This window comes from Salmo salar, chromosome 05 (assembly GCF_965601325.2).
Source record: "Salmo salar chromosome 05, fSalSal1, whole genome shotgun sequence".
In the NCBI taxonomy this organism is placed as follows: Eukaryota; Metazoa; Chordata; class Actinopteri; order Salmoniformes; family Salmonidae; genus Salmo; species Salmo salar.
Genome location: NC_138295.1, coordinates 32919381 through 32931879, shown reverse-complemented (window position 1 = coordinate 32931879; position 12499 = coordinate 32919381). Strand labels below are relative to the sequence as shown.

At 43.1% G+C, this 12499-nt stretch overlaps 3 protein-coding genes across 4 annotated transcripts in view; 1 reads left to right on the top strand and 2 right to left on the bottom strand.

The window, feature by feature from the left end:
* slc43a1a (solute carrier family 43 member 1a) overlaps nucleotides 1-3694 on the top strand; it is a 33737-nt gene extending 30043 nt beyond the window's left edge. For both annotated transcript variants that reach the window (XM_014199546.3, XM_014199545.3), the window contains exons 11-15: nucleotides 76-211; nucleotides 303-432; nucleotides 541-614; nucleotides 688-811; nucleotides 920-3694. In XM_014199546.3, the coding sequence (XP_014055021.2) occupies nucleotides 76-211; nucleotides 303-432; nucleotides 541-614; nucleotides 688-811; nucleotides 920-1111 (656 nt within the window). In that variant the 3' untranslated portion in view covers nucleotides 1112-3694. The remainder of the gene's footprint in view (nucleotides 1-75; nucleotides 212-302; nucleotides 433-540; nucleotides 615-687; nucleotides 812-919) is intronic.
* Nucleotides 3695-3959: 265 nt separating this feature from the next.
* On the bottom strand, nucleotides 3960-10776 carry med19a (mediator complex subunit 19a). The gene is made up of 6 exons (XM_014199544.3): nucleotides 10414-10776; nucleotides 9610-9732; nucleotides 9087-9220; nucleotides 8376-8472; nucleotides 8213-8307; nucleotides 3960-8060 (listed from the first exon to the last, which is right to left on the bottom strand). The coding sequence occupies exons 1-6, from the start codon at nucleotides 10631-10633 to the stop codon at nucleotides 7995-7997; spliced, it is 735 nt and encodes a 244-aa protein (XP_014055019.1). The 5' UTR covers nucleotides 10634-10776; the 3' UTR covers nucleotides 3960-7994.
* Nucleotides 10777-10921: 145 nt separating this feature from the next.
* pmf1 (polyamine modulated factor 1) lies at nucleotides 10922-12431 on the bottom strand. Its single transcript, NM_001146599.2, is given in 5 exon segments — nucleotides 10922-11153; nucleotides 11301-11496; nucleotides 11695-11795; nucleotides 11932-12037; nucleotides 12144-12431. Coding segments are annotated over 5 exon segments (714 nt in total). The 5' UTR covers nucleotides 12377-12431; the 3' UTR covers nucleotides 10922-11075.
* Between the last annotated feature and the right edge of the window lie 68 nt (nucleotides 12432-12499).

Below are 12499 nucleotides of genomic sequence, written 5' to 3'. Positions count from 1 at the left end.
GTTCCCTCAGTGTAAAATCATACTGCTGGATCTTTCTCACAGGGTGTCTCAATGTGTGTTCCCTTCTCTCTCCAGTGAGTTTCTACTCGTCCATCTTCGGCACCCTGCAGCTGCTCTGTCTGGTCACCTGTCCTCTGATTGGCTACATTATGGACTGGAGGATGAAGGAGTGTGTGGACGAGACGAAAAAAGACACAGAGACGGAGAAGAGGTGTGAGAAAGAGAGAGGAGGGGGAAGCTGAATGGAAGTAAGAGGTGGGGTAGATGTCTTATCTCATTGTCCCCTGTCCAATCCCACTCAGACCAGCAGACGGGCTGACAAGAGACAAAAAGATCCAGAAAATCACTAATGCCATGAGAGCCTTCATCTTCACCAATCTGCTACTGCTGGTGTTCGGAGTGTGCTGTCTGATAGACAACCTGCGACTCCAGGTACACACACACGTTTTCCTCGTTCATTCGTTACCAAACACACACAAATGCACATACTACCCCACATCCAAATGTCAACACACTCCTTCCCTCTCCCTCTCTCTGTAGATCCTAACCTTCATCCTCCACACCATTGTCAGAGGGTTCATCCACTCCTGTTGTGGAGGCCTGTATGCTGCTGTGTAAGTACTCAACTTCGTCATCATCTTTACATACAGAAATTGACTTGAGAAATAATTGCCCATTCTCTCTCAGATACCCCTCTAACCACTTTGGAACTCTGATTGGGCTGCAGTCGATGATCAGTGCTGTGATCGCCCTGCTGCAGCAGCCCCTCTTCATCGTCATGGTGGGATCCCTGCACGGAGATCCCTACTGGGTGAGAGAGACACACACACACTCAGTTTTCCAGTGCAGTTACCCATACTGTACAAGACTTTGTAACCCCTCACTTGTCTAACTTCCCATATCTCTGTCCCCGCATCAGATCAACCTGGGCATGATCCTCTTCTCATTGGCTGGCTTCTTGTTGCCTGGATACCTTTTCTATCATCGCAGACACCTGATCCAGGAGAAGGAGGCTCAGGACAATAATGCCACCGGCCAGGAGAGAGAGGCTCTCAACCACTCAGCGACCAACGGCCTCAAACACCATAGCAATGGTCACAGCATCCAGTAAGCGTAGGAAGTGGTTCTGGAGCAATGCTAAGGATTTTGGGAACTGTAGGATTATTTGTATCATGTTCATGGTATCTACCAAATCACTAACCACAATATGGTCAAGTAAATTTGATTTTTTTGCATTGTTAGCATTATTGCTGTTGCTGTTGTTGTTGCCTCATGGCTTTATTCAGTCGGTGTCGTGGAAGTTCAACGCTTAAGCCCAAATGAAACTTTAAAGGCAATGTTCCCACGTTGGCGGAGACGGCATTCACGGTAAACGCTGCGTATGTCGGCTCAATCGGAAATGACCACGACTTTTCTATCGCTTCAGCGATGCAGATTGAATAGAGCCCTAAGCCACAGAACTTCCAACCACGATCCACTAACATGTCAGGACTTGAAGTCAAATACTAGTCAATGGAGTTGCTTGAATTGGAATATCTTGATAAGTTATGATCTTTGTTGTTGTTGATGATTTATTTGCTGTGTGGCTAGTCCCAAGACTTCTATGGTACTTGAAAGACCCTTCAGTGGCATGTTTCTCCTTTAATATTTCTCAGTCCATGTTGACAAAGAACACCAAAGAACGATATTCAGATATGAATTGTGCAGCTTCTACTGAAACAGAACAATGATAGTGTGTCAAATATGCTGTGTCACAGACAAAGGATGTATTAAAATGACATGTAAGAAAATGTGAATAGCATAGTTATAAGGTTGTACTATGAGGCTTGGGTGAAATCAGACACCCAGCCAGGAAGAATGCTACAATTAGTTATACCAAATATTATGCCATTGCTTTTTGTATTGCAATCATATTTTTCTCCGAACATTTATCGCATAAACCAACATGCATACAGATACACGAACACACGCGTGTGCATGTGCTGGCTCTTGCGCTCACTCTCTTTCACAGACAGACAGACTGACTGACGAGACACTAACTACCTCTTCTATTCCCTAACCGGCTCTCTACAACCGAGACCCATTTGTGTGCCTGCGTGAGTGTACCGTGTTTGTAGATTTGTCTTTTCATTGGTCAATTTATCACTCATTAGCCATGTAATATGTAGATGTTTTATTTTTGGTATGATCATTTTATTTTTCAAACAATATAAACATATACAGACAAAAGACAACGCCTAGATTGTTTAAAGATTAACGAAGTGGAGTCATATCGTTCATTCTCCACTGAACTCTCATTTCAAGATTTTGTTTTAAAACATGAAAACAGTGTGACACTTCACATCCAAAGCTGAGACTGATTTTGAAAAGTAGACAGATGCAATGGTAATGTGTCAAATACTTTTACAGCTTTGTGACCAGGAATTAACTTGTGTGTAAAACGATATGTATTTACTATATATATATATATATATACCTAAATATGTATTAACTGTCTGTACCTTTCATATGCAGACGTGTTAAAAAGGGGATTGTGTTATTATTAGCCGACGTTTTCATTGTAATGCCATAATTATAAATGCTATTCTGATTATGTATGCTTTTGCTGTATTCTCTACCCGGTTAGAGATCATGTATACACAGTGTACAAAACATTAAGAACACTTTCCACGACAGTGTCCAGGTGAAAGCTATGATGTCACCTGTTAAATCCACTTCAGTCAGTGTAGATGACGGGGAGGAGACGGGTTAAAGAAGTATTTTGGTGCCTTGAGACAATTGAGAATTTGTACCATTCAGAGGGTGAATGGGCAAGGCAAAATATTTAAGTGCCTTTGAACGGGGTATGGTAGTAGATGCCAGGCTCACCGGTTTGTGTCTAGAAGTGCAACACTGCTGGGTTTTTCACGCTCAACAGTTTCCAGTGTGAATCAAGAATGGTCCACCACCCAAAGGACATTCAACCAACTTAACACAATTGTGGGAAGCATTGAAGTCAACAATGGGCCAGTATCCCTGTGGAACGCTTGCGACACCTTGTAGAGTCCATGCCCCGACGAATTGAGCCTGTTCTGAGGGCAGTGCAACTCAATATAAGGAATGTGTTCCCAATGTTTTGTAAACTCCGTGTAAGTAGGGCCAAGGATTCTTTCTCATGCAAATACTTCTGGTGTAATGCTCCACTCCCCATACAGATGTGTAACACAACACTGTCTTTAATGTTAAAAGGCAATTTCTCAATATAGTCTGAGGCATTTGTATTATGCATCTGTTAATGTGAATCATTACCATATAGTGACGAAGGGGGGATTGAAATATGTTGTTTTTGTACCGGCCATAGAATTGAATGTAAAACCAGAGACAGACAGTAACAAACTTCACCTGGGAAACCAACGCCATGTCGAGGGTGGCTACAACATAGAAGAAGGATGTGTGAGCCGTTCTACTTCTATGGGCTGCAAAGCCATATGAAATATATCTATATATTTTTTTTAAGTGTACAGCACTTTTCCTCAGGGGCATGTAGCTGATATGTCATAACGATGAACTGTATTGTATCCCCTCCCGATCACGCTCCTTTTACAGCTTTGTTGTGTCAGACGTGAAATGCTATTTTTTTCTGTCATCTCTCATCTGGGGACTAAAGCCAGCTTTTAGTCTCATCAAATAAATAAACAAATATGTAGGAAACTGTCCTGTGACTGTGTGTGCCCTTTGATATTCCTGACAATCTAACAAATGAGTACTTGGCAGAATATTCGTATATAAATTAAAATGTTGAATTGGTGTTTTCAGATTGCAAACACATGCCGCTGCATTTTCCTGACCACGACTTCGCTAGTCACACTTTAGCTGGATGAGAGACCACATGCCCAGGATTGAATCAGCATGTCACTCAAGGCAACCTTTCAGGCATAGGGGAGAAGCCCATACAACAGAAAGAACAGCAACGCAGCATGGACAATAATAACCAAAGTTTATTGGAATATAATTTGTAGTCAGAGAATATCCCAACCAAATGAAAAAGGGACACTCATCATATACAGTGCCTTTGGAAAGTATTCAGTCCCCTTGAGTTTTTCCACATTAAGTTGCGTTACAGCCTTATTCTAAAATGGATGAAATAAAATAAAAAATTCCTCAGCAATCTACACACAATACCCCATAATGACAACGTGAAAACAGGTTTTTAGAAATGTTTGCAAATGTATTAAAATTAAAAATAAATACCTTATGCAAGTAAGTATTCAGACCCTATGCTATGATATTCAAAATTGAGCTCAGGTGCATCCTGTTTCCATTGATCATCCATGAGATGTTGATACAACTTGGAGTCCACCTGTGGTAAATTCAATTGATTGGACATGATTTGGAAAGGTACACACCTGTCTAGATAAAAGGTCCCACAGTTGACAGTGCACGTCAGAGCAAAAACCAAGCCATGTGACCTAATGAATTGTCCGTAGAGCTCCGAGACAGGATTGTGTTGAGGCACAGATCTGGTGAAGGGTACCAAAATATGTCTGCATCATTGAAGGTCCCCAAGAACACAGTGGCCTCCATCATTCTTAATAAATGGAAGAAGTTTGGAACCACCAACACAACCTAGAGCTGGCTGCTTGCCAAACTGAGCAATCGTGGGGAGAAGGGCCTTGGTCAGGGAGGTGACCAAGAACCTGATGGTCACTCTGACAGAGCTCTAGAGTTCCTCTGTGGAGATGGGAGAACCTTCCAGAAGGACAACCATCTCTGCAGCACTCCACCAATCAGGCCATTATGGTAGAGTGACCAGATGGAAGCCACTCCTCAGTAAAAGGCACATGACAGCCCGCTTGGTGTTTGTCAAAAGGCAACTAAAGGCGACTCAGACCATGAAAAACAAGATTCTCTGGTCTGATGAAACCACAATTCAACTCTTTGGCCTGAATGCCAAGCGTCACCTCTGGAGGAAACTTGGCACCATCCCTACGGTGAAGCATGGTGGCAGCATCATGCTGTGGGGTTGTTTTTCAGCGGCAGGGACTGGGAGACTATTCAGAATCGAGGCAAAGATGAACGGAGCAAAGTACAGAGAGATCCTTGATGAAAACCTGCTCCACATCGCTCAGGTACTCAGACTGGAGGCAAATGTTCACCTTCCAACAGGACAACGACCCTAAGCACACAGGCAAGACAACGCAGGAGTGGCATCGGTCCAAATCTCTGAATGTCCTTGAGTGGCCCAGCCAGAGCCTGGACTTGAACCCGATCGAACATCTCTGGAGAGACCTGGAAAATCGCTGTGCAGCAAAGCCCCCCATCCAACCTGACAGAGCTTGAGAGGATCTGCAGAGAAGAATGGGAGAAACTCCCCAAATACAGGGATGCCAAGCTTGTAGCGTCATACCCAAGAATAAACAATTCTGTAATCGCTGCCAAAAGTGCTTTAACAAAGTATTGAGTAAAGTATCTGAATACTTATGTAAATGTAATATTTCCATTCTTTATTTTGTATACAGTAATCAAATGTATTTATAAAGCCCTTTTTACATCAGCAGATGTCACAAAGTGCTATATAGAAACCCAGCCTAAATCCCCAAACAGCAAACAATGCAGATGTAGAAGCACAGTTGCTAGGAAAAACTCCCTAGAAAAGGCAGGAACCTAGGAAGAAACCTAGAGAGGAACCAGGCTCTGAGACGTGGCAAGTCCTCTTCTAGCTGTGCCGGGTGGAGATTATAAGTACATGGCCATTTGAGGCCAGATTGTTCTTCAAGATGTTCAAACGTTCATAAATGACCAGCAGGGCCAGATAATAATCACAACGGTTGCAGAGGGTGCAACAGGTCAGTACCTCATGAGTAAATGTCAGTTGGCTTTTCATAGCCGAGCATTCAGAGGTCGAGACAGCAGGTGCGGTAGAGTCGAAAAGAGCAGGTTCCCAACAAGGTAGCACGTCCGGTGAACATGTCAGGATTCCCTAGCCGCAGGCAGAATCATTTAAACTGGAGCAACAGCACAACCAGGTGGACTGGAGACAGCCAGTACAAGTCAAAAGTTTGGACACAGCTACTTATTCAAGGGTTTTTTCTTTATTTTTACTATTTTCTACATTGTATAATAATAGTGAAGACATCAAAACTATTAAATAACACATATGGAATCATGTAGTAACCAAAAAAAGTGTTAAATCAAAATATATTTTATATTTGAGATCCTTCAAAGTAGCCACCCTTTGCCTTGATGACAGCTTTGCCCACTCTTGGCATTCTCTCAACCAGCTTCATGAGGTAGTCACCTGGAATGCATTTCAATTAACAGGTGTGCCTTGTTTAAAGTTAATTTGTGGAATTTCTATCCTTCTTATTAATGCGTTTGAGCCAATCAGTTGTGTTGTGACAAGGTACGGGTGGTGTACAGAAGATAGGGCTATTTGGTAAAAGACAAAGTCCATATTATGGCAAGAACAGTTCAAATAAGCAAAAAGAAACGACAGTCCATCATTACTTTAAGACATGAAGGTCAGTGAATCAGGAACATTTCAAGAACCCTGAAGGTTTCTTCAAGTGCAGTCTCAAAAACCATCAAACGCTATGATGAAACTGGTTCTCATGAGGACCGCCACAGGAATGGAAGACCCAGAGTCACCTCTGCTGCAGAAGATAAGTTCATTAGAGTTACCAGTCTCAGAAATTGCAGCCCAAATAAATGCTTCACAGAGTTCAAGTAACAGACATATCACAACATCAACTATTCAGAGGAGACTGTGTGAATCAGGCCTTTATGGTCAAATTCCTGAAAGAAACCACTACTAAAGGACACCAATAAGAAGAGACTTGCTTGGGCCAAGAAACACAAACAATGGACATTAGACCAGTGATAATCTATCCTTCAGTCTGATGAGTCCAAATTTGAGATTTTTGGTTCTAACCGCCGTGTCTTTGTGAGACGCAGTAGGTGAACAAATGATCTACGCATGTGTGGTTCCCACGTGAAGCATGAAGGTGGTGGTGTGATGGTGCTTTTCTGGTGACACTGTCTGTGATATATTTACAATTCAAGGCACACTTAACCAGCATGGCTACCACAGCATTCTGCAGCTATACGCCATCCCATCTAGTTTACGCTTAGTGGGACTATCATTTCTTTTTCAACAGGACAATGGCCCAAAACACATCTCCAGGCTGTGTAAGGGCTATTTGACCAAGAAGGAAAGTGATGGTGTGTTGCATCAGATGACCTGGCCTCCACAATCACCTGACCTCAACTCAATTGAGATGGTTTGGGATGAGTTGGACCGCAGAGTGAAGGAAAAGCAGCCAACTAGTGCTCAACATATGCGTTAACTCCTTCAAGACTGTTGGAAAAGCATTCCAGGTGGAGCTGGTTGAGAGAATGCCAAGAGTGTGCAAATCTGTCAAGGCAAAGGGTGGCTACTTTGAAAAATATCAAATACAAAATGTAGTAACACTTTTTTGGTTACTACATGATTCACGTGTTATTTCATAGTTTTGATGTCTGCCATTATTCTACAATGTAGAAAACAGTAAAAATAAAGAAAAACTCTTGTATGAGTAGGTGTCCAAACTTTTGACTGGTACTGTAAATTATCAAAAATGTCTAAAAACCTGTTTTTGCTTTGTCATTATGGGTTATTGTGTGGATTGATGAGAGAAAAAAACTATTGAATCAATTTTAGAATAAGACTAACAAAATGTGGAAAAGGTCAAGGGTTTGAATACTTTCCGAAGGCACTGTACTCAATCAGAACATCACAGTGGCCTTCTGTCTGTCATACTGTAACAACATTACTCTACCATGCTCACATCCAATGTGCCACCCACACACTTGACCTTTCTCACAAACTCACATACTGTACAAACAGACATTTGCGTTTCCCTCTCTCACACATGCATAATCTCTCGTATCTGCATACATTCTCACAAACAGTTCCTGATTCTCTTCAAACACACTCACACGCTGCTCCTCACACACACACACGGTGTCTGTCTGGTCTATCGGAGGCTGTTGCTGTTGGGCTGAGAGCCAGCCAAGCCAGGGTGGTCCGGACTGTGGCGGTTCTGCAAGAAGAGGCACAAACACTATAGAAAAAGTCCCAACCCATAGCCATTGGCTTCATCTTTAAATCAATCACCTCCCTCCTAACCCCTAGGCCTCCTATATCCAAACGACAGTGAAAGAGGTGGATAGTGGGTCAGGACAGTAGTCTCACCTTCTTCTTTTTCTTGTCCTTCTTTTTCTTCTTGCGATCGGGGTCGTCATCCCTCTTTTTCTTCTTCTTCTTGGGGTCAGAGTCTGAGGGGGTTTCTGTAAAAACACAAGGAAGGGTTTCAAAGGATGTGGGATGGTGGTGTGTGTGTGTGCGTGTGTGTTACCTTGCGGTATGGGATCTTGTGGTCGGTGGTGTTTGTGCTTGTTTTTGCTCTTCTTCTTTGGGGGCTGGATGTGCATCAGTCTGTACTGCTCTGGTAGCTGGAACACAAACACAGAGAGTTTATACCATCTTCACATCTTCGTTAGCAGTATAGAAATTATACGGCCAAATGTTGATTAATAAAGTTCCCTAGAATGTGTGAGCAGTGTTGGGTTGGTTACTTTCTAAACATAATCCGTTCCAGTTACATGCACAAATTTGTAATCAGTAATGTAACTTTTAGATTACCTAAACTCAGTAACGTAATCAGATGACTTTGTTACTTTTGGAATACTTTCCCCTTAAGAAGTATTAGAAGACAAAAAGGATCCATCAAACGCATTTCGTGTTTCACCATAGTGGTATCTGACTTGTGCCCAGACTCACTCAGGTGGAACAAACTTAAACCTGTGTCTTTTTTCAATGCTGAATTGAATCTCTCTGAGAAAACAGAAAGGTGTTCATTTATTTTTTTCGCAAACATCCATCTGAATTTAAAAGTAGTCCAAGAAGTAATCTAGTTTTTCAAAAGTATCTATAATATATATATTTTTTAATTAGTCTGGTAATGTAACAGATTACCTGTAATCAGTTACTCTCTGTGTGTGTGTGTGTGTGTGTGTGTGTGTGTGTGTGTGTGTGTGTGTGTGTGTGTGTGTGTGTGTGTTTTTACAGGTCCAGTGTGCAGTCTGAAGCCGGTGAGGCTGGCTCCGGTCAGAGGGCTGAAGGAGTTGCCACACACTGGAGGCTTCTCTATCAGAGAGCGCAACGAACTGCCATCCTGGGTGCCAGGACAGTCTATCATACCTAGAGAAAAACAAAAAGATATTTTCACAGACTGGATAGGTGCAGTGAAATGGAAGTCAGCTATAGTAGTACAGTGTCCCTTGAGCAAATTAGGGTTAAGTGACATGTTCAAGGGGACATGGGCAGATTTTTCACCATGTCTCCTCGGGTATTTGAACCAGTGACCTTTCAGTTACTGGCCCAATGCTCTAACCACTAGGCTACCTGCTGCACAGAAGAGAAGTGAAAATGGAGACATTGATTACACAGAGACAGAGGAGAAATGGAGAAGAGGCAAGTGTGTGAGGTATGGGGATACTCAGTGTGATGGGTCCACAGAAATCACTGACATGCACAGACAAAAACACACACAAAGTAAACAGCGCAACTGTGCTGAGTGTGTAGTTCACCTGGTAACTCTGGCAGGAAGTTGCTGAGCTTCTCCTTAACCTTCTTGCCACAGAACTTGTTGTAGGCGTGTTCCAGGTTGTAATGGGTGATTAGGTTGGTGTTGCCCGTCAGCTCATTGCCCACTGTGGGGCAAACACAAAGGATAAGACACTGTCAATACAGTAACAAGATCCATACAGACGTCAATGTCCCATTCAACGGTCCAGAGTGAGTAACTTGTTATGGCTAATGTAGGAACTAGGAAGTGCACTTACAAATTGATAAAGCAAAGATAAACACTATCTGCTAGAGAAATTAGATTACATTCCATACTGACCACAGCACACACTTGGGCTAGGCCTACAGAATGTACCATAAATTAATATACTACCCACTGGGCTACTAGTCAGTAGCCAGTTAGCTCTAGAGCAGGGTTCCCCAAACTCGGTCCTGGGTCCCCCCTTGGGTGCACGTTTTAGTTTTTGCTCTAGCACTACACAGCTGATTCAAATAATTAAAGCTTGATGATGAGTTGGTTATTTGAATCAGCTGTGTAGTGCTAGGGCAAAAACTAAAACGTGCACCCAAGGGGGGGACCCAGGACCGAGTTTGGGGAACCCTGCTCTAGAGAACCCAACGGAGTAAACTCAGTTTACAGCCTGCCCCCCTTTACAGGTCATTCGTCTATTGAATGGACTAGTAACCAGCTACCACACATGTTAGTTAATATTAGAAAATAACAGAAGGAGCTAGCAAATAATAATATTCCACTCAAGTATGAATAAACATATTACGTACTGCCTACACTGAAATGTTAACTTTACCTGGTAGCTCTCGCAGTAAATAAAAAGGTTCGTTCATTGCTCCCGGCTTCCGTAGAGCAGGCCCCTCATCCCCGTGCTGAGGTGGCATCTGAGCCGCCATCGTGACTTGATTTGGCGGCAGAGGAGGTGGTGGCTTTCCCGGTCCGAATCCCAAAGACGATGATCCGGGAGGTCCCTGAGCTTCATTTTGCCCATACAGATTTGAAAACATTTCCGTCATGTCTATTGCGAGTATCTAATATATATATTTAAAAAATACATCGATTTCCTCCCCTATACTTTTAGTTTTGTACACATTGAGCCACGATTGTCTGACAACTTGTCTCGACTTCTTTGTGGCATATTCGGCGTAGTACCGTAATACCAGCAATATATTTGCCGGTTAAATTGTATTGACAATGGCCCCGATATGAAAGTGTTCGTTTCAAAAGTGAATATTGTATACTTCAATGATGTACTGTTGCTACTAAATGAAAGCAAATGTGTTTGTGTTGCGTTTTTTTATTTTGAGTTTATTTAATAACAAAAAGCGCAAGGCAGACATTGGAATAAAATAACTGTTATACTCGTTACAAAAATGCACAGTTTACACATGTCAGGGTTAGAGTTATGATTCAAATTGGTCAAATCCATTCTGCTTTAGAACAGGTCATTCCTCAGGGTTAAACATCAAAGGTTGCAGGAGGGCAGAGGGAGGAAGAGAGCGCTTGGAACTCCGCAAAAGCTGTCTGTGCAGGTGCCTAGAGATGCAGGAAGAAAGAAAGAAACAGTCAAAACACAATATTGCTAAACCAAAGCCAAAACTGACACTGACTCATTCCATTAACAGGCCAGAGGACCTGTGCAGCTCTGTGTCCCCCAATGCAGTGACTCTTCATCTTGCTCACCTTCCACTCGTCCACAGCTGTTGCGATGCGCTGTTCGGTCTGAGCGATGCCCTCCCTGCCTGCCTGCACCCTCTGAGCCAGCACAGCGTTCTCTCGCAGAATCTTCTTCAGCTCCCTCCGCAGGTACGCCTCCTGCTTCAGGTAGTATGGTGTCACAAAACTACACAGGTCCTGCTCAGGCACTCCACTGGGACGCCTGGGGGACATGAAGAGGAGTAGGGTGAACAGAAGTGGCCCTGGACACTGATCTAAGGTCAGATTTTACACATACATTTTACACATAAATGGATGTAATGGCATACAGGGCAATCCAAGATGGAGGAAGACACTAGGCACAGCAGCATAGAGACAAACAAAGAGGCCAACATCCTCTTTGATGGTGACAGTGACTAACCATGCAGGGTCTTGGCTGTTCTTAGCAGCTTCTTCTAGCTTGTTCAGCTCATCCAGTTTGCACTGTAGCTCCCCCTCTTCGATCAGTTTATTGATGTCATCCTGTATAAGTGCCACACACACACACACACACACACACACACACACACACACACACACACACACACACACACACACACACAGAGTCAAAAGTCTAACATTCCCTCATATGAAGTGTACTTAAGGGATGGTGACCAACCTGTATAGTCCTCTGTAGGTCTTCTATGAACTGCTTGTGGATGTTCTCTGTCACCTGTGGGTTCTTCTTGTAGAACGGATGGAACGTGTGGGCAAATCTGTGAAAACTGACGACAGGTTCAGACAGATTTAGCTGTCTAGTTTCCCCAAGGGTGCAACATTGTTCAGCTCAACGTAATATATAGCCAAATGTATCACTCACACACTACTTACTTTGCATCGGATATAAACTTCTGTAGGCTCTTCTCCATTACTTTGTTGAACAGCAATAGCCTGTTCCTCCGGGGTTCGGCTCCGTCTGACCGGCGAGAATCATTTCCATGACCCGACGACTGAGACGAAACATCTCCTGTAGCATTACTAGACTGATCCTCCACGTTATCGCCTGAACTTTTAGCACCTTTGTGACGAATTTCCTCCTGAGTTGTTTCACCAGCTTCTTCCATGTTTTAACTTTTTTTGTTTTGTTTTACGGTACCCGCCAAAGCGCTAGAAACCTGCAAGAAACGCCCGTCTACGGAACGCCAACATGTACAAAAAGTTGCTTTGTCATTGTACGCATGCGCAGA

Bases quoted from the DNA above. Each gene is read 5' to 3' on its own strand.
- med19a (XM_014199544.3), bottom strand. From the start codon at position 10,633: ATGACGGAAATGTTTTCAAATCTGTATGGGCAAAATGAAGCTCAGGGA. The intron at 9,221-9,609 runs GTGAACTACACA...GTTTTTCTCTAG, and splicing joins CTTCCTGCCAGAGTTACCAG to GTATGATAGACTGTCCTGGC. The intron at 8,061-8,212 runs GTGAGACTACTG...CTCTTCTTGCAG, and splicing joins AGGACAAGAAAAAGAAGAAG to AACCGCCACAGTCCGGACCA.